The following is a 23,605-nucleotide window of genomic DNA, read 5'->3' on the forward strand; positions in this document are numbered from 1 at the left end:
ATCAATGTTTTCATCAGCTGAAAGGTTCAAAGCACATATGAGGGATATGTCAGTCCCATCATAATCACAAGTTTCGTTTCATAAGGATAGGATATCAACTAAGCCACATAAATCAACATAACGAGCAAACAAATTCGACGTTCTTCACAGATGAACACTATTATCGGCGTGGAAGAGTGTGGGAGAGTACTCAACCTGCGCATATTTTGCTGGGATCTACTTCCCTCGACTGAAACGAGCATTATAGCGATCACCTTGGTGCTTCAGCAGCGATCATGCGATTAATTATCAGATTCTACTCACCTCTTGTCTTTCGGCCGCCGCCTCTACCACCTCGAGTCGGCTTTTTCTGGAATCCAGTCTGACTGTCATTCAGCGCAGGTCTGCTGCTTCCAGAAGCAAGCTTTTCAGGGCTCGATTTGCGATCGAAATACTCAGTCACTGTCTTCGTCTGCGATGTGGTCTTGACTGTGTCGAAGGATACTCTAGTCCTCTTGTTCATGAGAGAACGTGGCGTTCCAGCTTCAGTGACCTCGTGTGCCATGTCTTCTTCAGAAGCGCTTGCTACTTGACCTTTGGACTTAGCCTGAACCCGGATGGTTGACTGCTGTTGCTGTTTAGAGTATGTTCTTCGCGAACGCATGGGATTATCCTCATCAACGCTGTCTGCTGGGCTCCCCTGGCTGTGAGCAGTCTCCATATCGTGTAATTTGCGTTTCCCTTTTTGCGGGGCAGGGACTTCCGTCTCAAATGTGACCGACCTGTGCTTCGCTCTGTTATCACCAGGTTTGCTGTTTCCACTACTCAAGTTTAACTTGAGAACCCTGGGTGCTCTTTCACCTTTGCGCGGACTGCCGTCATTCTTTGCGCTTGCGGCCTTCGGAGAACTTTTTGATGGGGAGTTCTGCTGCCCTTCCATCAAGTCTTGTCCCGTACGCTTGGGCGAGCTTGTAGAACAGTTCGCAGCTAGCTCTGCCACGGCGGAGCTACCTGCCACTGCTCCACTTTCCGGAGTAAATATTAACATGGCTGCGAGGTCATAGCTATCATTGCTCGAGAACAGGCATTCAGTGCGAGGAGATTGCTGCTGGATGCTGGAAAACGGAACGATAGCTGACCCCAGCAAGCACATTGAGTCCACGGAAGCCTCGTCGTTACTGATTCCGTCACTTCGCCTCGCTGGTGAAAGACAAGTGGTCGCCTGACTGTCAGGTACTGTTGTAGCGACGCTTGTCAACTTAGAATTGACGTGCTCGGGCTTTTCCATATCCTCCTGGGGTAGCAAGCCACCGCCACTCGCACTAAAGGACTTCTCTTCAACAGGATTGACCCAAGTTTCATTTCGACTATCAACCGCAATGCCAGCCGTAGAAAGCAAGGTCACCTCGAACCTGCTCCAGATCTCCGTAAGCGAGTCTGTAGCCGCAGCGAGACCTGCACGACGGAGAAGCTCCGTGAGTTTGTTTACCCAGGCTTCTGAGTCTTGCACCCGCTTGAGGAGTGTGTGGATTTCATCCTTTGTCTTCAGCTTGCTGCTCTCAAGATCCGCTCGTTCTGCTGAGACAGATGTGAGCCTCTCCTGGATTTTGTGACACTCTTCTTGTTTTTCCATGTTGTCTTGCAAAAGAGCGTCGAGCTTATGCTGCAACTCTGTCTGAATCTTGTTCTTCTCGTCACGGGTATTGACAAGATCGTCTTCGAGGGCGTGTGCCTTCTTCTTCGTTTCTTCAAATTGATCTTGGAGACCGATACTACGCGCTTCGGCCAGAGCTGTTTGTTCCGCCAGTCTTTTAAGCTCTTGCTCTTGCTCAGCTAATTTAGTGACCGTCTTGGATTCACGACAAGTAAACTCCTCGACTTCTTTTGTCTTTGAATCAAGCTATAAACAATCAGAACTCGTCTGGCTATTCCTCATACAGGCCACTCACAAGGATACCTCGATCGGCATATTGTTTGTCTCGTGAAATCTTGAACTCATCCTGTAAATTGTGAGCTCACATAATCGAGAAACTGGGAAAGGACATCTTACAAATGTTGATTTAGTAACGTCAATCTGCTTTTGAAGAAGTTCCACTGATTGTGCTAAATCAGCTTTCTCTTTCAACAGATCGCGGTGTTGCTGTTCGTATCTGGCCTTGATCTGCTCGCGAGCTATGACACTGGCCCGGCCCAACTCCTCTCGGACTTGGCTCTCCTTCTGTCTGACTGCATCTTTCAGGGTGACGACTTCCGCTTCGAGCTTCATGACGCAGGGTTCTATCTTTTGAGTTCGTGATTCGGCTTTAAGCAGGGAGGATTGAATGGCTTTGTTCTCGAGGTCCTTGGCTCTCAACTTCTCTGCCATGGCCTCCGACTCTGCCACCACTTTCTGCATCCTGCCCTCTATTTGAGCTTTCTCCAACTCGTGGCGCGTGAATTCAAGTGCAGCAGCTTCAGAATTCTTGAGAGTCCGTGCCTCACCCAGGTCGGCTTCGAATTGCTTCATTTGGCCGCAAAGCCTTGCTTCATTGTTCCTCAATGCATCAATAGAACAGTTCAATTGGTCAGTCAATGGTAATAGGCGCTCAAGAGCTTCTTTTAGTCCGCCGAAATGCTCCGTATGCATGGAGATTCGTTCGACCAGCGTTGATTCACTCGCAATCTGACTTGTGACCCTTTGAAGTTGCTCGTTCAGGTTCGTCATAAAGCCGCCATCATTTGCACAGCATTCTTTGGTCAAGTCGTGTAGTTGAACCAATTCACCTCCAATGCTGTTAATTCATGATCAGCACTAAGGCAGCATTTCCCAACTCTTGAGAGCTCACCGTGATATTTCACCCTTGACGCCGTCCATGCAGTCCTTTACACTCGAATCATTGTTTGCAACCTTTTCACCGAGACTGTCAAGTGTTGTAACACATTTGTCCAAGCTAGGCCCGATCGTTTGCTGAATGGCATTTTGAGATCGCTCTTGCTGGCTACCCAAGGCGTGGAACACGGCCTCGAATCGCTTCAGAATCGCTAGTTGATCAGCCCTGATTTGACTAAGTCTTGGTTCTTGACTGCGGGAGCATTCTTGAATGTATTGCTCAAGAAGTCTAGTTCTTTTCTTCTCATCGGAAAGCTGGCCTCGAACGTATCTCGTATTCTCCTCTGTTGCAGAAAGAGCCTGTTTCAATAGGTCAACCTGGCTCTCTGACCGCAATAACTGCTCTCTTCCTTTGCTGGCAGCCTCGGAAGCTTTAGCTACTTGTGCCTTAGCATCATCAATACTTTTGTCAATATCTGACCTTTCGGCATGCGCGCTTTTCTTCGCCGCCAAGAGCCGGTTTGCATCGCTACGGAGGGTCTGGAAGTCAGAGCCAAGCTGATTGACAAAGCCTTTGATGTTTGATATCTTTGACTGCCATGCATTGACCTGAGACTTGTAAGCTCCTAATTCGAACGTCCTCTTACGGATGACCTTGTCGGATACTGCAAGTTGACTCTTCAGCGCTTTATTTTCGTCAGCTAGGCCAGAGATGCAAGCTTCCATCTGCTCTTTCAATTCGACCGCGGCAGCCTCATTTTCTTCACGAGCTTTGATCCGTCCGATTAGCAAATGAAATAGACTCTCTTCGGACAAGGAAGAGCCATCATCCCCTGATGGTATGCGAGTTGGTCTGACATTGCGTGAGTGACGAGTTTTGCTGGAGCGGCGGCGCTTAGAGACCCTATACTTCTCGCTTTCATGGCCCACCGGGTATGTTTGAGCCATCTCACTGGCCTCTGAGATCTGCATTTGTGGAACCAGATCCTGTGCTGCATGCATAGGTTTTGGTGCATTGTGCTCATCACCCAAAGGAGGACCATGATTGTCGGCCCTGCTGACTGCAGGTGCTTGGGAAATTGGATGATGGCTCGGAGGACTAGAGGTTTTCCTCATCTCGTTGTCTTTTTCTACGAGCATTGTCAGAAGCCAGGTACCTTTGGATTCGGAAAATCGGGTCCACTCACTGGATGAATCGAACACAAGGGTCCCGTGTTCGGCACTCATAGGCAACTTGTCTGCATGAGGCACCACAGCCTTCTCAGAACTCGAACCATGCAAGCCCTTGTCAGACGGCGGGGAACAAGGCTGCCTAGAATCCTGTTTCTTGATCTGTGGGGTCCGAGTTTGTGGCTTTTGCGTGCTAGATGTTTGTTGATCACTAGTTCGAGAAGGTTGACTTAGTGGTCTGTACTACAGCCCCTCCTTCCAGTCCTCAGGAGCGACTTACCCTGGTAAGCTTCTAGTTGCCTCATTCAAGGGCTCTCCTGCACCATGCTCGTGCTGAATGGTACTATTGTGCAGCGCAGCTGTGGACGATGATGGCTTAGTCGATGCCTGAAGAGTGAATGGCTTGCGGCCTTTTGCAGGCTTTGCAAAAGAAAAGGCCGATAGGTCCAGACCAGAACTTCTCGGTCGCTCCATAAGTAACGGCGATGGACGTCTCTCCGCAGGTTTGTTGGTTGGAGCTGTAGTGTCTTGGGTCGCCATTACAGCCTGGAGTTGTGGGGAAAGAGGCTCGTTGTTGGCAACCGCCACCTGGAGCAAGAACAGTTCCTCTACCTCATCGAACGTGCTGTCTGTGCCGGCTGTTGCGGTGATAAGGCTTGGTGGTGTCTCGTTAGCCATCTTCGACATCTCGCTAGTCTGCATATCGACGTAGCTGTCGGTCTATGGCACGACAAAGAGAATGAGCAAGGAATGACGATGACGAAGGACAGCAGCTAAGAACAGTGTAGGCAAAGAGTCTTAGGTGAAGAAGGATAGACTGAAGTTCATTTCTGGTAAAGATTCTTAGGTAGGTACCTCACTGGGGGGGCACCTACCAGTTTAGTAGGTATCGCCGAGTGCCTTCCATCTGCGGCAATCCACACCATTAGCCAGCAGTGAGGAGCCTTCCCTCATTGCGACGAGAGAACCCACCACCTTTCGACATCGCATTTACTTGAGCTTCAAACTTTGGGGTACAATCATACAAACCCCGGGGTGAAAAAGATCATTCATCACGCTAATGTGTCCAAGATGCGCGATACTCTTTTGGTCTTCTGCAGAATCGACGATTCTTCATCGTGTTGCTAAATTGAGTGTGACATCCGCACAAAACAAAGCTATTTGCAGCTCCCTGCACCGCTATCCTAATATTGGACCGGGAGACAGTCATGTCATATAGAGTGCAGCATAGTAGGTATTGAGGAGGACCTTTCTGCGGAGTAGACGGCGCGCTTAACCCACCCTTCTCCCCCCAGCGACAAACGGGCCCGACCCAATCGAACCATTGGTCACTTGCAGGCGCCGACACCACGCCTTCTCCGAGCGCATTTCGCCTCTGATTTGATACAATGTTTCAAGCACCTGAGCAATGAAACGTCCATTCTACAGGTCTAATGGATGCAGCTGACGACTTTATGTCCATCCAGCAGAGATCAAGGCTGTCTCCAGCGAGCCTATCACAAGCGAACAGTCAAGGATAGCTCCTCTTCTCGAAACACCACAACCCCTAGATGGTGAACGTGCAGAGGAGTCAAGCCCAAGCATAGTCACCCAGTCTGCAGAAGCTCTTTTCTCATATTTCCCCCTGCTTTCCCACTTCACTGACAATTCTCTTCTCGCCCAGATTTCAAGTCACACAACGCTGTGCATCGCCGATCAAGATCTTCCACCAACCCTCCTTCTCCCCGATCGTCAATAAACCCGCACATAGAACACAGCGCTATGCTCTTGAGGCGGCTTTCCTTGCCCGCTATCATTGCAGCGCTGATCGCGCAGGCCTGTGCGCAGAGCGTGCTCGACGCGGTAGATGGCCAGGAGAAGGATGACTCCGCGTCGACCTCGGAGACGAAAAGCGTCTCCTCGAAAGGCATGATCATCCTATGCACGATCGTCGCTTTAGTTATCGTCGTTGGAAGTAGGTCCCTCCACGTCTAAATCGCCCAGAAAAGGGGAGAGTCCCGCTGAAACCATCCCGCTAATCACGAAAGCGCAGTCTCGTTCACAACCATCTTCATCGTGTTCAAGAAACGGCGCTGGCAGATGCGCGAAGCGCTCTACTCAACCGAGCGCATCACCCCGGACATCGAACGGGGGTCGATCGTCAAAACGCCGACAAGCCAGTTGAACCGGGTCGGCATCCGCGCAGACACTGAAACCCGGTCCGCGTCTCGAGCGCAAGAGGCCGCGGGCCAGGTCGAGAAGCCTGATGTATCTGAAACGGCCGCGACACACCGAGGATGGGGCTCGTTCTTCTTGTTCGGACGGATGCAGAGCCGGCAGTAATCTATTTGCGCACTTATTGTCATGAGCTACCTGGACGACTGTTTTCTCTTGGGTGTTTATTTACGGCGTTGCATGCGGGCGTTCATGGGGAATATCGGTCTCTGAGAAAAAGGCGTCATCTCCCAATCACTTTCTATTTAGCGTTGAGTTTCCAGCCATTCACGAAGGGCTTAGCTCACCTTCGAATCGAACGCGCCAGGTGCGCTGTCAAGCTTGTATATCTTTGCGGGAAATTGACATACTACATACAGTAAGCGATCATGAGTCCTGCAAGAAGAGCCTTGCTCGATGGGACAGGGTAGTTACGCCTTCCTTCCCTCGTATGATTCGACCCAATGGATTCGGACCGCATACATCAATCAGTAGACGTCGACAGATACTTTAGTCTCGAACAATTCATAGCGCATGTCTACAAATGACATGACGGAGTATCCACGTCCACAAGTCCGTCCTCTTACTCTGTGATGCCGTAACATGTCCCACCACCCGCCTCGACCGCCCAAGTCATTTACACTACCACCAAGTCAAAAAAAAACTCAATCCCAGAAAACCAGACTGAATAGCTTAAACTGTTGAAAACAGATAGACCTAGACATTCTCCATGTCTAGATTGTAAAAACAACATCTCCGCTACATTCAGTGTCCGATGCGAAGACCATCGGGAATATATTTCCGATGCAGTCTGCCGTTCAAACTCCAACCCATTACCGCCGCCCTCACGATTGGGGATACACAGCCCAGACCATAGAAACATAATTTGGAAGACCCTGCACATGAGAAGGATATATAACAAGTGATGACCGTCACAACTACAATACAAGCTCTCCTCTCTACCGGTGGAGGGGCTTCGCGAGGGAGATCTATTCGGCCGAGGCGGTAGGTGCTGTACATAACTTCCGCACATAGAATGCGAATCCTATTCCTTAAGTTATACCTTGATCCAGTTACATGAACATCGGCATGGGAACAATCCGAGCACATCGGGGCCAGGACAAAAGAATCGGAGATAATACGACTTAGTCACCTTCAAGAATGCTACCTTTGGTAGATTATCCGAGGCAGGCCTTGGGAAGGAGATAGTGCCGGCCATTGCTCCGGATGTGCGTATTCCATTGGCATAGCTAGCATAAGGGAAGTAGACATTGTACAACACAATGCACTATTGGAGGGCATGCACGTATGAGGACTGCAGGATCTGGCCGAAGTCGGAAGCTCATCAACCCGACCTCGAGGGCAAGTCCATCACGGCCAGCAATGGCAGACAGTAGGTTTAGTTCACGAAGTCCCGATCTCACCTCGGTCGTACGCAAGCATAGACACGATAGAGCAATCGATAAATCCGGTTCCCGACGGCTGTCAGTCCTCAATCCTTCATTTGAATGCATGACGGAAGGCCGACGGACGGAAAATCCCGGGGCGGTTGGATCGGGAGCGAGCTCTGCCATCATCACAAGTCACTGGGAAGGTTTCCACCTTCCCGAAGGCCTCATTCTTCGACTGCGTACACTACTCCTACATGCTCTAGGATTAGAGCAGTCGGAGTCTACGTATCCTGTACCTTTGTCAACCATGCCCCCATCCCTTCGTCATCTTTGAGCCAGGTTACGATCATCCGAACTACGGACTTATTTATCCCCGTGGAAGCACCACGACTCTTCCCCGGGTAACCGGGCTCCCCACGGCGGCGGGAGGAGGAGGAGAAGGGTGAGAGGGGAAAGCGAAAGCATAACCGGCTTGATCTGAGGGGGGACAAGATGGGGGAACACGGTAATACGTGACATGTCAGAGTCTGGGGTCCGGTTGCTCTATTGCTCGTCCTCCGCATCGATTTGCCACACATCCTTCGAAACGGGTGCCCACACTCCATAGTGTAATCCGAAACTCCACCCACATCAATCACATTGTACTCGTAAACAAATCGGCTTGCTCTATCCGGAAGGAAGGTTGAACCTATGTCGGAAAGTAAGGACCCCAAAGTCCCGAGACTCCAGGCTGTGTCCGTCGCCTGCCAATCCAAGCCACCACAGGCGAGGCCCGCTGGGGAGGGTTCTCGCCTAAGATCCTCTGTCCGCATGACAAGCTGTTACTAAGAAAAAGCCGCTCAATGGCGGGATCAGATCCTGTCTCTCAGACGCGGATCGAGACTCCAGAGGGCTTCTTATTCTGGTGCGGCTGAACTCGGGACAGGCCGGCACCTGGATGAGCTTTACTCCAGCTTACTAGGCAGCTAGGCCCATTGACCGCTTGCTAGGAACTGAGCGTTCGCTCAGAATCCTGCATCCTGGGTGCAATTTGACGGGAACAAACAAAGCCCATAGCCGTTGCTACAATGTTCAGGGGGTCGACGCGGGACGGACGATCTCAGCGAATAATCTGGTGGTAAGATAGCATATACTGGCCGTGCCTATCTAGGACTTATCGATGACAGAGCGAAGAAAGGCACAAAGTCACCTGTTGGTACGAGGAGACCGTGAAGGAGCCAGCCAGACAAGTATCCGGTTGCTGGACTGTAGCAGGATGGATTAGCACTCCATACACCCCCGGCAAACAATTAGGGTTGGGCGCAACCCACGTGCATCTGGTTAAATCCGAGACAAGTGGTGCAAGTCAGATAAGGTGCAACCATTGCTACGACGAGATTGCGGAAGGCCTGAGCACCTAGCAGCATGGCCAGCAAGTAACATTGACGAGCTGTCAGTTCAACGTCTGTAATTACCCGCGAGTGAGGGAAATTGATGGATAAAATGCAGCCCCGGAAAAGAGTTGTGCCCACTAGACAAACGCTCCCCTCCTTTCCTTTCCCCGAAGCAACCGGAGAAGAATCGGGGGTGCCTCAGGCCTGGGAAAAGTAGAGGTAGTGCTCCGTCCGTCGGAAGGCGGCTAGACTTGTTCGAGATTAGTGCAACTCGTGGCATGGACAGGCCAACGAATGGACGACCGTTCATTGACCGCACTGGCGGGCCTGGCCGATTCGGGGGGGAAGACGCCTGGGGAGAAAAAGCCGAGCTATGACGAAAGCGGGATAGAAAGAGGGATTCAATAGGTTTAATTGCCTTGGAGTCACTCGCTGAAGTTGTAAGACTCTCAAAGGACTGGGCGGAGTGGAGAGGGGCTCGCGTGGTGGTTGGCTGGGCATGGCTTGGCTGGGTTTGTCTTGGGGCCAGGTCATGGGATCGTTGGGGGTTTTTTTTTTTCGAGATTGGTAATTTCGCGATTTTTCACACTTCCCGTGTGGTCATCATCACTGTGATGAATAAGTTCCTCTTTCCCCTGGTCTGAAAGAGAAAAGAATTGTCACTGCCCGTCTAACTGTCTGACTGTGAGGAGGGGTCGGGATGATGATCCTCGGGTCACTGGCATGCAGACCAGACTCGTCGTTCTCCGGGTTCCAGAGGTGCATGTGATGGTCTGCCGAAGACAACCTGTTCCAGGGCTAGGAATAATTGTTGTTGCTTGCTGGTTTGCCGACCAGCGTCTCCTCATCCCACCCATGGTAAGGTCTCGTCGTCAGACTCCCGAGCCAGCAACTCCGGCGGCTTGACAGGCGGCGGGTGAACTTACTGCAAGCAGAAAGAACATCAGCAGGTGGGCAGGTGGTGGCTTAGTGGCAGGCTGCAGAAGGGACCTTCCTTCCTCAGTCTTAGTGTCTCTCCGTCGTCACATCGGTCGACCTCCGGAGGGGGAGTTGGGGGAATGGGGGTTTCCTCGTGCAGTCACCAGTCGCGCATTGGCTGCCCCCATTCAGGGCATGACTAATGAATCATTTCCATTGTTCCAACAAGTTGCTTCTCAGCCTTTCTCCGTGATTGCGGGGTCGGTTCGCTTGATGCCTCGGGTGGCGGTGGAGACCAATCAGCATCCCCGGTTGGCCCGATTGAGCGGCCACGGGATAACCGGTTAAATGGGCGCGGGGACTTGCCGGGTTGGCTCCGATCGGTCGGCTTAGGAACAATCATCATACGTACAGACTGATGTAACTACAGTACAATGAACTGACTCGCCCAAATGGGAAGTGCAGCATACTTAGTGGAGGTACTAGGTACCTACCGTACCTACCAACCAACCTGTGACGACAATGATAACATTTCTTGAAGAATGGACTGAGGATGCATAGCCAATTGAGGTCCATGACCACAATCGGGCTGCACAGGCCTTTTGAGGCTTGAATGTCAGCGAGTAGGATTCTCCGGGACTCTGTCGATCGGGTACCGTATCCCTGACGGCAACCAATCCCGTCAAGGATGATATACGATCTTCCCTCTTCATTCAGTCTGGTCCGAGAGAGAAGCAGCAGCAGCAGCAGGGCAGGGAAAGGAGGAGAAAGAGGAGGGGGGAGTGCGAGATGAGACAACCTTGTGCTGCATGGGGTGTCCGGCCAGCGCAGGGAGCCCCGGCTGACTGTGATCTCATCTCGTTCTTCTCCCCCGCGGGGAGATCCGATGCAGGGGAGGTGGGAAAAGAGACATCCGACAAGAGAAATACCCTCCGCAACGAGAGGGAAAATGAGGAGCCCGTCTGACTATGTCAGCCCTGGAGGTCTTGGCTCGCCCATCAGATGCGTCGATACCCGAGGTTTATCACAAATTGTGGTCGGCTGAGACTCAGTTGCCGTTGCTTTTTGCCCCTCCTTGTCGTTGTTATTCCTCCGTCGCCTACCCTTCGCCGTCCCGTTTGGCTTAACCGGGGGTTGACCCGTGTCACTTGCTGTTCTGGGGTTGGGGTTGAGTTTAGACTTGCATTCCGGGGTATTGTGGCTGGGTTAGTCGGTGGGCTGTGACTGGCGGCAGTGGCAGCATCCAAGCGATCAGGCCGTGTGCCCGAGTAGGAATGGTTGAATGGTTGGATGGTTGTGGAGGTCGGGTCGTGTAGACATGTAGACATGGAACAGAAGGATTGATTAAAGGGATGGATGGATGGGTGAATGAATGAATCGTGGAGGATGGGTTCGCGGTGGCAGGGTCGGCGGTATTGTCTTTTTGGGGGTTCGCGTCATGCAATCCCCGGATTCTTTGTAACGTTTTTCACTGGGGGAAGGGAGGATCGGAGAGGGAGGGGGGGGGGGGGGTCACAATGTCTTCTGGCACCCCCATCGCCGCAATTCAACTAATCGTCTCCGTGTTGTGATTGTAGCGATTAGAGAGACCCTCGTTTCAATAAATGTTTTCAACAATGCCCCTAAAAACCCTAACTGGTCCACCTACACGGAGTACTTGATCACTCAAGTGCTCGGGGACTGACATTGATCGACGACAATAAGCCGGGAGCAGGGCTGGGGGAAGGTCAAGTTAGGTAATGGAATGGGCCAGATGGCGGTCAAGTGACGTTCCACACACGGCTGCTGCTAACCGGCATCCTGTCTGTCTCTCTGCCTCTCAGTCCTTCGGTCGGTCGGTCGGTAACCAGACCAGACCAGACCAGACCAGACCAGATCAGATCAGATCAGGAGTCAGGAGTTGGCCTGGGGGTGAATGATCAATCAGTATTCCGTATGCAAGAATCAATCATGACGACAAAATGAGTCCTACCCTGATGATCTTTGTGATCCATCTCGCTTCTCTTCCCCTCCTTTTCCCTCCTGTTCAAGGCTCTCCCCATCCTTCCCCCTTTGTGATCTCATGGGTGATTGTACGTACATACGTACAGTAGTACCTGAATAGTGGATGAAGACCAGACGGCATGGCCCAGCCAACATACCGAAGCAAACATCGGCTGTCGCCGCCAACTGGCACCCGAGTCCGTGTATTATTACCCAGCGTGACGCCGTGACCCAACCAGCAGGTTGTCTAGGAGGGTAGGTAATTTACCCGACTCGACTCGGGACTCTTCCCTGATTTACGGGAGGTGCTGGGCTTTGTTTCTTATTTACGGAGACATAGTACTCGTTAATTGAATTTACAACTATTTAGTCACTCCGCCATTGCAGAAAGACTGAAGTATACGAAGTACTTTGGCTCTATCTATTTGTTCCACCATGCTATTGAGATCATAATCTTCATCTTCTCCTTCAAAGAAATATACCAGAGTATTTTCCCATCTCGGCACTCGGAATCTTGCTCCACACTCTCATTCTCTCCGGCCGCTCGGTCGCGTCCTTGCATCCTCAGGCCGCACTAGACCCGCTCCGGACTAACTCTTGTCGGGCCTCCGCAAATGCGGATGGCGCCTTGCCTGGTTGGGATTCCCTTGACGCTGTTCAATCCTCGGCCGGCCTTCTCAGCTTCTTTTACTTCATTTTCCTCTTCGTCTATACCATCATCATTGTCAGATGGGGCCAGTCCACCTTTAGAAGGAGGCCATTTCGAGACTAACACTAATCTTAGACCCCCCCCGTCTTTCTCCTTCTCTCCCCGGCTTTTTGAATCATAATTTCTCCATCTATCGTCAAGCTTCCCTTTCCCTAATCTACCCGAGTTGAGGTTGCCAGACATTGTCCCCTGCGCAACCCACGCGCGCGTTGCCGGACCGGAGCCCCGACCCTGGGCGAGAAGAGAATCGGGCTCTCCCCCACACTCCGCGTATTCCGTCTTTACGGTTAGTCTGGCGATTTGCTTGCCTGCTTGCCTGCTTGCTTGCTTGCTTGCTTGCTCTCTCCATTGCTATTATTATTCTTATTGTTTTTTTATTATTTTGCCTTTTTATTTGACTACAATTTTTTTGATTTTCTTTTCATGATTTTTTGGAAGGGTTATTCTTTACTTACCATTACTCTATGCCTCTGTTGTCTTTTTTTCCCCTTCCTCTTCTTTCCCTCTTTTTATCCCCATCCATCCACACTTCCCTCCTCATCCTCACATTCTCTCCCCCACACACACACTAGCCTCGCCGAACTCTCCCTTTCTTACCCGACCAGACTCCATCTGGATTCTTCCTTTTTTCCATCTCGCCCACCCTTCCCCCCCCCCCCCCCCTCCTCCACCTTCTCTCCCCCAGTCGCACACTTTGCTTACATCGGGGGTTTAATTTAATTTCTCGTGTGCCCGAATTCTCGCGCCTATCGCATTCGGTTTCATTTTTCCCGTTCCCCGGCCGTCTACTACCTACGGCCACTCTCTTCCTTTTTGTACTCATCCCACGCCCTCTCCACTCCAACTGGACTTCTTTTTTTTTCCCCCCTCTCTTTTTCTTTTTTTTTTTACCTTCCTTTCCTATACCTTCCCTTCTGCTAGCATCTTGCTGTGTTGGTTGAGAACATCTCAATATAGCTGTCGCCAGCACTCGACTCCTACACCTATTTCCTAAACTGACCGACTACTTCCCGGCTTCAGATCTAACTCCCCTTGCGTGCTACCGGCATCAGAACGCAAAGAATCTACGCCAATAAACATCATTCAAAAGATTTGTAAGTACACGCTTCGTCACGGACATCATCGGTAGATCCTCAAAGCTCTACCCCCTCACCCCCCTCTCAGAAACCGGGTTGTGGTACTGACAGCGAACAATGAACAACAGCCCGTGAAAAGACCGGGCATCGCTGCTGTCCCCCCTTGCAACCCAGACCGTCTGGCGTCTGGCTCGGAATCCCGGGGAAAATTGACCGGAGAAATACGGCGGACGGGAACTGTAGCAACTTGCGGAGACACAAACCACCACTACTGCTACCTCTTCGCTCTTGGTGCCTGCAGTCCTTGGGGCTGTCGTCCCTCCCTTTCCTTCAACCCTTCTTACCCACCACCGTTGTCCCCTCCGTCCTTTCCTTCCTTTGTATCTTATCAGAGAGACGGCTTGCCCGTCTCTCGTGCCCACCCTTTTCATCAGAATGCGCTCCAGTATTGCTTGTGCTCGCTGTCGGCGGAGCAAGATCAAATGTGTGAACGCTGGCATTGACACCACTTGTCGCGCGTGTGAGTCTTCTGGCCGAGAATGTGTATATCCCGCCCCCGCAATCGGTATGGGCGGTGGTGCCGCGAAACGGGACCTCGCCGCCCTGGCGGAAGGCGAGGAGCGCAACGGCGATTGGGACAGTCCCAAGCGACAACGCTCGCGCAAGACGGTTGGTCTCTCCTCCTCAGCTGCTAAAGATGCGTCCAAGATTGGTGCCGATGTGCTGGATGCATCAATCCTGACCAACAAAGTTTGGGATGCCGTCTTCGACCTTTTCCAATCCCACTTCGCGACTATGCTACCCTTCGTACATCCCGCATCTTTCATCGGCCAAGCGCGTCACCTTTCCTCCAACTCCTCCAACCCCCCTCCTCCGAACAACGCCGATGCGACACGCGATTCCGCGCAAAGTCCTCCCGCGACTAAATCAGATCTCAACCCGCTCATCCCCCTCGGTGTTCTCGCTCTTACGGCACGCTTCCACCCTCAGCTTGTCGCATACCATTCCCCATCGTCCCCTGGAAATCCCTCCAACCCTCTCGTTGCCTCCGAATATTATGCGACAGCGTTGCGCAGCCGGCTGGCCGGTGTTGATGGTGCTAGTCTGGCAGTGCCCGACCTGACGCGCGTACAAGCCTTGCTGATGCTGGCCTTGCATGAATGGGGGATGTGCCGTGGGAGGAGCGCTTGGCTATACGTGGGGATGGCAATTCGGCTTTCTCAAGCGATGGGTCTGCCCTTTGAGCTGGAGAACGAGATGCCATTCCGCGAGGGACCTCGATCCCCTGTTCTCAAAACGGAAGCCGACCTTTTCGGGCTCCCCAGGCGTCCTCTCGAGCAACGGGAGCAAACTTCCGACGATGTCATCGCTCAAGAGACAAAGCGCCGGACATTTTGGGCCTGTTTCATCCTCGACCGGTGTCTGAGCAGCGGCAAGTACCGCCCGCGCATGATTCGCGTCAAGGAGCTCGCCATCCAGCTCCCCAGTGATAACGCCTTTGCTTTTGGAGAACGTGTTCGGACGTCACGCTTAAGTGAGCCCGCTGTGCGTCGCCCCACAAGTTTCGGTGCTCAGGGAGTTCAAATTCCCAGCATTCGACAAAGTTTAGGAGGCTTGGGAGATGACCGAATGCCGAGTGCTGGTCCAGGAGATGCAAAAGCGTGGTCTCCTATCTCCCGTCGGAAAGACTCGAGTGAGGATGAGATCGACCGCTGGGAGGTCGGTGCTGAGGAGTCGGTCCACAGTCGAATCATCCGGATAATTCGCATTTGGGGCAGCATCGCCAAATGGTCGTGTGCTGGGGGGAGAAGGTATGTCTGCGCTCATTCCCTTGGCACGATTTCTTCTAATTGTTAGTAGAACCGAGCAATGGCCTCCGTGGCACCCTGAATCACGCTTTTCGAAGCTTCGAGCAATGCTCAGTGAATTCCAGGATGGCTTGTCCCGCAACCTACAATATTCTCCTCGCAACACCGATACCCACATCATGTACAAAAATAACACTCTCGCCCCTTACACAGTCATGCATGTGGTCCACTTCCTGTCGGTGATTGTTCTTCACCGTGCCTACATCCCCTTCCTCCCGGTACGATGCACCGAACCTGTCGGACCATTGGATGAGCCGCTCTTTCCGATGGAGAAGGCCGGACTTGCTGATGGGTTCTGGCGTGAAAGTGCTCGGGCGTTGTTCAGCGCGGCCCGACAAATGATGGATCTGGTCGTGACTTGCCAAGACCGCGGAGTGCTGGTAGAAAACCCTCTAGTGGGATTCGCAGTGTACAATGCCGTCTTCATCGGGATCTACGCTGCTCATTTCCCACACATGGATCCCGATGGAGTCCTGGCCCCGAAGAATGTGAGCGACCGGAACACGCAGGGGCAAGCGCAAGCCCGGAAAGCACTTGATGTCCTGCGTGAGATGCGACCTCGCCTCAAGATGGCGCGTGGCTGGTTCCGCACTTTGAATCGGCTGCACACTTATTTCTCGAAGGTCAAGCGTGACTTTCGGCGACAATCGCGCAAATCGGACCCGGCTGACATGGCCGACGCTCACGCCAATGGCATTCGCCCTGTACGTGAGGGCGGATCGGGCGGCGGTCTGGAGGAGTTCAAGCTCCTGGAGAAGTTGTTCCTTGATTTCGGTATTATCGAGGACCAACTCCCGGAGAGTGGCATTGATGATGACGGTCTTGCTGCAGCGAGTGAACGGGCTACTATCCTTAGCGATGCAGGCAGTAATGCCGTCCGCAGCGAGACTGGAGACACTGGAGAGCCCCCCTTAGAGGGCGCGGGGGGCAGACGCGAGTCCTGGGTCCCCATCAACAGCCCTGGTATGCCGTTGCCCGGACCCGACGGCGAACGTCGGCCTAGTCTTCCATTACCTCCCAATCGCGCCTTGCAATCTCAATCCCCTTACTCTCTTCCGTCTTTGCAACACCATCCAGATGGACCGTTGTATAATTCGTCATCCCCCAACCTTCCTTCGCTGGGACCTCCTGGACCATACGGCGTTCCGCCATCTACATCGACACCGGCGTCTTCGCAATACAATGGTCCAGGGACATCTTCCAACCGCCTGCAGCCGTTGAACTCTTGGCTCAATCGCACTCAGCCACCTCCTCCTTATTCTCAGTCACTTCCTCCGATCAACGCGGCAGCGCCGTCACATGGGTTGCCATTGTTGCCTCCTCCCGGCTCAGTCGGCCACCCTGGTGCCTCCCCGCCTGTGACCGTGGACGGACTGGAAGTTGTTAACACTAATAGCTTGTGGTCGACGAGCTTAGGTGGAGACGACGTACTTGCCTTTCTAGAGGGGTGCGAGTATGACCAACTACCGGCCACAGTTTCTCCCGAGAGTACTCCGGCCGGGTGGCTCACCACGGTGTGGACCGAGTTCGCCCGCTGATTTCCTTGATTGATTATAAGCCTTGTTCGTTCTTTTCCTTTGTCCTTCGATTTCGATTTTTTCTTTCCACGATGGAGCATTTTTTGGGTTGTATTATTACGCTATATGCGCGGCTGCTGTGCTGTATGATTATGTATGCGCGCTTCGGCGGACTGACGAGACCACGCAATGCTTTGGGATTGACGCGATGTTCATTTGAGGGTCGAGACCTGTTGGGAATACACCCATATCCGAGGGATCTTGCAGGTCGCATTTCTTGTTTCTGTCTTCTTTCTGGTTCCTGGTTCTGGCAGCATTGGAATTTGCAATGGCGCAAATGTTGTCTGTGGCGTGACACGACACTGATGGGAATGAAATGGCTTGACAAGGGGGTTTCATGCAAGTTGATTTGTCGAGCGTGGCGTCCGGTTCGGTTCGGGGGTTTATTTTATTTTTGGATGGACCGGAGGCATTTCAGTTCCAGCAATCTATGACGATTACCTTTGATCACTTGTAGTCTGTTTTGTTCTTACGGTGCACCTAGCTTGTAGAGGAAAGAGAGACACAAGAAGCCGCTGGCAACTAGCGTGTCGCTCGGACTGTCTCGATGGCGAGATTGTTGGGGGCGCCACAGCGTGGCGCAGGGGCGAGATAGAACTGGGGGGAAGGGAGGATTCGTAACAACGCCTTCATCGATATCCAACGCAGAGATCTGCTTTCAGATCATCTAGTCTGTCAACAGCGCTCCAGTAGAGGACATTCTAGACTATCCATTCGATTTCCCCTGCATTGTACGCACAGCAATTCTGGTTGGTACCCATCCAGGTGCAGCACAGTCAGTCATTCAGCACAAATTCATGAGCCGGAAGCAGGTACACGTATCTCTCTGAGGCTTACCTTCAAGGAATTCCATAAGTGAACCCAGTGTTGATCAGGTTAACGCCTTCAGAATTCGAACTTGAGAGAGACCGTGGGTGGGAATGATATCCATGAGCTCGAGACAGTAGCTTGAAGGATGGTCTGCGAGACTGTCATATGAAGTTCACAAAGCTATGGAAACAACAGACCATTTTGCTCCTAGCAGATAGACTAGGGGCTCATACGCCTACGATAACTCAAGATCGATGATTAGAAGTCAAAACAAGCTTCAATTCCCACTCAACCGGATCGCAACTCTAACCTGTCAACCAGAACTTTAAATCGATATGATGGTACCCTCAAGCAAAATAGATCGACCAACAAGGCGCAGACATGCATGCATAGTGGAGTCAAGGACCTCCCCAACCCGAGCTGATTGAAAACTCAATGAGTAGATAGACACCGGACAGTACACCGGAGAACTGCTTTAGTGATAGCCCCGGACCCCCCGATAAGCTCTCGCTAAACTGCGGGTTAATCTGGACGTCAATCTCCTTGAACCACTTCACCAGCCTTCTGGAGAATACCCTTATGCATTACCCCTCAATTAGATAACTGCTGTGGGAACGCATCAAGCATGACTATCAACTTCGAGTCCTTAATTATCGTATTTAACTCAGACAGGATCGCTTTCGTGGCTGTTCGGTCAGGATCGACCGCCGAGACTGTCCCTGTGATGCGCCCGAGTCTTCCGAGGAATGATCTAGCCTTGCCTAGGGTATCTGGGAAAGTCGTTTAGAGATATACATCTCTGATATCTACTAAGAAAATCAACTCACCAAGTGCCTTTCTCAGAGTGTAGTCTTTGTGAACAAGACGAAAGATCTTCTCGGTCTGAGTCAATTCGGGCATCGCTGCGGGGGCGATGATCTTCGTTTTGAGATGGTCGCAATCGAGACCGATATCTAAGGCACGAGTATAATCAGCCATCTGTTGTCACCCTTGGATGCGCAAAGAGAAAGAAGGGGAAAGAAGAAGAAACAAAAACCGGGTAGACGTACCGGAAGATCGGTAAAATGATCGCAATCCTTCGAGCAATGCAGCAGCCGACCCCGCGGTCGGTGTTGTTGTAGTCGGAGTGGTCGCCGCGTTCTCACCCAGACGATCCCCCATCAACGCTGCAAAGTAAACAGCCATGGGAAGTCTCCAGGGGGGGTTCTCGAACAAGTTCACAATCTCGCGGAGCGCCTGCATGCTATCACGCAGAACCGCAGGCTGTGTCTGCATGCGTCTTTCACTGCGTGTCTCCAACACCTCGCGCAGGCGACGGACCTCGGTCGCCCATGGCGGCTTCTGCTGCGGTTTGGCCTTGATATCAGCGAAGTCGGGTTGGATGCGCTGGAGCCGGTTGCCCGCGAAAATGGACTGCGCATTGATCACCTGGCATTTGCCCTTGATCTGCAGCGCGCCCTGCGACAGATACTCGCCAAAGTATAGATTCGAATCGCGCCAACCCTTCAACCTAGCCAGACCGTTGCCTTTTGGAAGGGGATCGGAATCGATGAAGACATTGAGCAAGTCCAAGTCACGGATGAATGTTCCGCGAGGGAACTGCGTCGTGTCGATCACGTAGAGGTTGATTTGATCCAGAGGCGAACCGTCGCTTTCACTCCAGTGGCGGTAATAGATGTATGCTAGGGCAAAGAGTAGGGAACTGGTCCATGAAACGAAGGGGTCGTTGAGGGGCTCCTTCCACCAGAGATGGTCGTTCAGGAGGGCAGCTATGCGGCGTCTTTTGTTGTCTTCATCCAGGTTAGAGAAGATGTCTTCCTCATGAGGAAGGACTCTCTTGGGACGGACCCATGTGCTGCTTGTTTTGGCGCAGGTCTTGGGAGAGACCACGCGGAAGAGATAGGTTGGGGTCTCTGAAAGAGAACTGCAGGTTGCTCTAAGGTCAGCTGGGGGGTTGAAGCAGAGCGGTTGGAATTGCGTGTCCTCTGGCTCTGAGGGATTGATGTTGAAATCTTGGAAGGACTCAATGATGGCTTCGACAGTCATGTTTGCGGATGAGCGTAGGTGGTTTTGATCGGTCGTTGCTGGATGACTTGATGATCCTGAGAAAGTGCACTGGCGTGGAAGCAGGAGAAGGAAGTCTATGCGACATCAGCCTAGCTTTTATAAGTTTCTGACTCTTGATCTGCTGTCCTTTCTTCTTGGAACATCGATTGAACTCAAAGGACAAGGCAACAGTAGTTGATCCGTGTTATGGCAGTTGGCACAGGTGTTGCCCGCCGGGGTTATTGTGGAAAGACCATCCATTGGTATGGGTGTCTTCGCTAAGTGAAGTAGAAGCCAGGAGGGCTCAAGACTGGCGCACAAACACTACAAGGCTGCGCCGCTGAATGCTAGACATGGTTCGGTGTTGGTGAACGCGCTGCGGCCTCCCGACTGTGCCACAATGTGGCTTGTTGGCGCCTGCATCAAGCAGCCTGAGTCATGCATTTGATCCAGAGAATAGATGCTCTCTTGATCATTTGAGCAGTTCAAAAAGAGTCTGCAGATGGCAATCAGATTCAGACAGTATAAACTATCTTCGTGACTATCAGCGCTCATGTTGCACTTTCGTAAGACTCTCAACCTAAAGGAGAGGTAGATACCATGTGGGAGTCGTCTGAGATAGTCCCAGTGGGATGGAGAGTTGAAGTGATGTCAATACTTCAAAAGATGATAAGAGTTCATACTGCAGCCTTGAGCCTTGCAAGTAAGTGAGTGACCTTGAGAGCGTGGCGATGCTGGGCGCTTGTAGATGCGGATTTCTGCTTCTGATTGTGCAGGTTGAACCACGCTAGAATTGTTCCTCCGGTAGATCTAGCCTGCTGAGCAGGTTCATGTGTTGAAGACGCAGGACAAGAAGAAGCCACCCCCTCACCTGCAGCCCTCAAGGTCTTGTGGTAGACCGTCCATTGCTTGATGGGCCGGTTCTCTTTCTTGGGGAAGAAGCACAAGTGTTGGTGAGCGAGACGGAATAAGGCATTAATTAAAGAGTCTTCAGGTTGTGATGTCTAGAGTGGTGTGTGCACTGCACAGTAAGCGACACCCCAACAATTATCGGACTCCTAGCACGTTTTCGTCAAGATCTTGTTTCAAATGCTTTGTTCCTACTCTATACGTAGAGACACTTTGAGCTACATTGATTGAAATGGATGCGATACGGAAAGCATAGCAATTGTGCTTTGGGCGCAAGAGGATGGCAACAAGCCGGTCTCACGGCAGTAATGATGAGTAAAATAAGAATGTAATAAATCACAAAAAGAAAGTCATTCGTTATCAATGATTTTGGTATCCCACCACATCAAATGGGGACATCGACAATCGCTCCCCCGCTCATGCGACAGGATCGACTTGCACTAGATCTGTCACCATAGCCCGTTAGCGATGTGATACATGGTAGAGGACACGAGGTAACGGCGGGATGTATCCCATCGATCAACACTCAGAGAACTAGTATCCTTCTTCCTCGCCTTGCTGGTAGACGTGTCGCGATCGCGTCGGATCTTTGCGCATCTGTTGACCGGACCCCGTAAAACCCACTGTCCGAGTCAGTCATTGAACCGCACTCCACATGGTATGAAGTGAGGAAGAGCATACCTCGAGCATTCAATCCGTCTCCTGTCCGGAACATACTGTCCTTCTTACGTCCGAGTTTCCCTTTGCTGGCAAAATCCTTCCATTTCATCTTGCCCGCCTCCAGCTCCTTGTTGGCCTTCACCTTGCGGGCGGCCTTGGTAGGCCGTGCAGATCCCTCGCTCACCTTGGTCGGCTCTTGACGCGCCTGGTTGGCCAACGCAGGGTTGATGTCCGCCGCCGCAGAGATCACGCTCGAGTGAGATGGCTGGGGTGCCGGGGATTGGGAAGAAGAATTGCCTGAGCCTGCATCAGCCTTGCGTTTACGCGAGTCATTGCTGGAAATTGGCCGGATGTCCTTGGAGGTCAGAGATTCCACTGTCCCGTACGACTTGAACGAAACGAGGTAGACGGGGTTGCTCGAGGAGCCGGTGATGGAGGTGATGCGCGCGGGATAGAACGAGTTGTCGCCCGATACCCAGCGCGCAAGAACGTTTTCGTTGACGGAAAAGGACGACTGGTAGGATGGGGCCGGTTCATCGGGCTGCTCAGCGGTCGGTTTGCGATAGTTGCTCTGTGTGCCATAACTGTCCCTCGTTCCTTTATCCTTCGCCGCGGCTGGTTGGGGTGCTGCTGGTGGCGCTGGCGGTTTCAGTTCGGCGATGGATGTTTCGGTAAGGTTTATAAGTTCTTCCAGCTCAGTTTTGAGACTTTGCAATTCTGTGTTGTCTGGGTCTACCTGCAAACTCGATTGGACGGTTTCAAGCTGATGATGGTCAGATAAAGTGAAGTGTGGTAAAATTGCGGCGGACGCACTTGAAGCTTGAACTCCTTGACCTCAGCCTCCAGGGCTGCGATTTCCGACATAATCCTGAGGGGGATGAGGTGGGTCTGAGGGAAGAGGGTATGGAAAAGAGAGCAAATATGAGGAGAGGCGGTCTATTGATGGTCAAACCAAGACAGGCTGGGCTGAATCGCGAAGTTGCAGATAAGAAGTCGCGTTGGGATAAGATAGCGTGGCGGAGCCCCACTGTGGCTGATTGATCACGTGGTCGGTAACTACGCCGCCACATGACTGAACGGAAGGTCGGCTGAGTCCGACAGGAAACGTGGACTCGGTCATGCTCCTTATCGCTGACAGACTGCACACGTCAATGAATGCAGAAACACGAGGTCATGTCATGACGGTCAACACCATCCTGGCTGGCTCCATCCGATGTACTATGGAACACTGCACCTGATACTTAAGGTTCATCAGGGCCCTTGCGACCATGCACAAACGCCAGACTCTATCAGGGCAATCAACCCACTACGGGTCGAGGCTTAGTTGGCGTCCGTTCCATTGGTAGTCGATCCTCACGCCATTCATTTTCGGGACCATTGCAAACCGATGGCGAGAGTAATTGGCTCCTGCAAGGTCAAGATGGATCCGCCAATAACTCCATTCATACAAGAACCATCTTCTACAGCGAAAGTGATAAGTGCAGGATGGGTCTGGTCGCTGGAAGATGGCGTTTTCGCTATACTTAGTATTAACGCCAGCCCGCTCTTCCTCGCTCGTGCCTGGGGTTTTGTCGATCAACCCATGGATGGTGGACTTAGGAGAGCCTGTTTCGGCGTCTGGAATTTCGAGCCGGAATCGCGGATCTTTGGCCTTCCATCCCCACGGTTTACCCCGGCTGCCGGGGTGGCACTGGACCGAGATGAGCAGTTCCGGCGAAAATGAGATTGAGTTTCCGAGCTGCCTCATCTTGGCCTCTTTTTGATCTACTTACAATCGCTGCTTGCTACCCCCGACGTTTCTCAAAATGGCAACGCCGCAACAGAGCCCCATAAGATCATCTCCATTGCAGAACATGGGACCCGAGGCACCCGAGTGGTACGAGAGCCCCGGTCATCGGAAGGCGCAGAGACATGCAATCCACTATTGTACAGTACAAGTACGGTCCGTAGCAGCTTTCAACACGGGGAAGACTGGGAAGACTTGTGGTGCGAGATGAGTCACTCCTGTTGAACCAAATAAATTGTCTACGTAGTAGGGCGTAGTGCGCAGTGACCGGGAAGTGGTTGAGTGCAACGGTGCAACGGTAGTAAGCACGGAGGAAGCCGCGTGTATCCCCGATAGGCAGTTCTTCAT

General features: G+C 52.2%; 7 protein-coding genes across 7 annotated transcripts; 3 read left to right on the forward strand and 4 right to left on the reverse strand.

The window, feature by feature from the left end:
• Positions 1 to 184: 184 nt before the first annotated feature.
• On the reverse strand, positions 185 to 4,792 carry BO82DRAFT_359318 (uncharacterized protein; the record flags this gene model as incomplete). The annotated part of the gene is made up of 6 exons (XM_025636547.1): positions 4,239 to 4,792; positions 3,976 to 4,169; positions 2,805 to 3,918; positions 2,030 to 2,750; positions 1,929 to 1,979; positions 185 to 1,879 (listed from the first exon to the last, which is right to left on the reverse strand). Coding segments are annotated over exons 1-6 (4,058 nt in total), but the record flags the coding sequence as incomplete, so codon positions are not given.
• A 573-nt stretch (positions 4,793 to 5,365) lies between these two features.
• BO82DRAFT_359319 (uncharacterized protein) lies at positions 5,366 to 6,508 on the forward strand. Its single transcript, XM_025636548.1, has 2 exons — positions 5,366 to 5,912; positions 5,991 to 6,508. Exons 1-2 carry the CDS (start codon positions 5,720 to 5,722, stop codon positions 6,278 to 6,280), a joined length of 483 nt encoding a protein of 160 aa, XP_025486405.1. The 5' UTR covers positions 5,366 to 5,719; the 3' UTR covers positions 6,281 to 6,508.
• Positions 6,509 to 6,724: 216 nt separating this feature from the next.
• Positions 6,725 to 7,292, reverse strand: BO82DRAFT_214368 (uncharacterized protein). Its single transcript, XM_025630727.1, has one exon. The coding sequence runs from the start codon at positions 7,182 to 7,184 to the stop codon at positions 6,789 to 6,791; it is 396 nt and encodes a 131-aa protein (XP_025486406.1). The 5' UTR covers positions 7,185 to 7,292; the 3' UTR covers positions 6,725 to 6,788.
• A 2,264-nt stretch (positions 7,293 to 9,556) lies between these two features.
• BO82DRAFT_359322 (uncharacterized protein) lies at positions 9,557 to 9,841 on the forward strand. The gene has a single exon (XM_025636549.1). It carries the CDS (start codon positions 9,639 to 9,641, stop codon positions 9,819 to 9,821), a length of 183 nt encoding a protein of 60 aa, XP_025486407.1. The 5' UTR covers positions 9,557 to 9,638; the 3' UTR covers positions 9,822 to 9,841.
• Positions 9,842 to 13,641: 3,800 nt separating this feature from the next.
• BO82DRAFT_214394 (putative C6 transcription factor) lies at positions 13,642 to 17,072 on the forward strand. The gene is made up of 2 exons (XM_025630728.1): positions 13,642 to 15,412; positions 15,462 to 17,072. Exons 1-2 carry the CDS (start codon positions 14,037 to 14,039, stop codon positions 17,005 to 17,007), a joined length of 2,922 nt encoding a protein of 973 aa, XP_025486408.1. The 5' UTR covers positions 13,642 to 14,036; the 3' UTR covers positions 17,008 to 17,072.
• A 1,121-nt stretch (positions 17,073 to 18,193) lies between these two features.
• Positions 18,194 to 19,902, reverse strand: BO82DRAFT_426839 (uncharacterized protein; the record flags this gene model as incomplete). The annotated part of the gene is made up of 2 exons (XM_025640374.1): positions 18,194 to 18,809; positions 18,906 to 19,902. The coding sequence occupies 2 exons, from the start codon at positions 19,900 to 19,902 to the stop codon at positions 18,640 to 18,642; spliced, it is 1,167 nt and encodes a 388-aa protein (XP_025486409.1). The 3' UTR covers positions 18,194 to 18,639.
• A 1,376-nt stretch (positions 19,903 to 21,278) lies between these two features.
• Positions 21,279 to 22,389, reverse strand: BO82DRAFT_359326 (uncharacterized protein). The gene is made up of 3 exons (XM_025636550.1): positions 22,285 to 22,389; positions 21,493 to 22,234; positions 21,279 to 21,434 (listed from the first exon to the last, which is right to left on the reverse strand). The coding sequence occupies exons 1-3, from the start codon at positions 22,333 to 22,335 to the stop codon at positions 21,346 to 21,348; spliced, it is 882 nt and encodes a 293-aa protein (XP_025486410.1). The 5' UTR covers positions 22,336 to 22,389; the 3' UTR covers positions 21,279 to 21,345.
• Positions 22,390 to 23,605: the final 1,216 nt, after the last annotated feature.

Source organism: Aspergillus uvarum, assembly GCF_003184745.1.
Source record: "Aspergillus uvarum CBS 121591 unplaced genomic scaffold BO82scaffold_91, whole genome shotgun sequence".
NCBI classification, from domain to species: Eukaryota; Fungi; Ascomycota; class Eurotiomycetes; order Eurotiales; family Aspergillaceae; genus Aspergillus; species Aspergillus uvarum.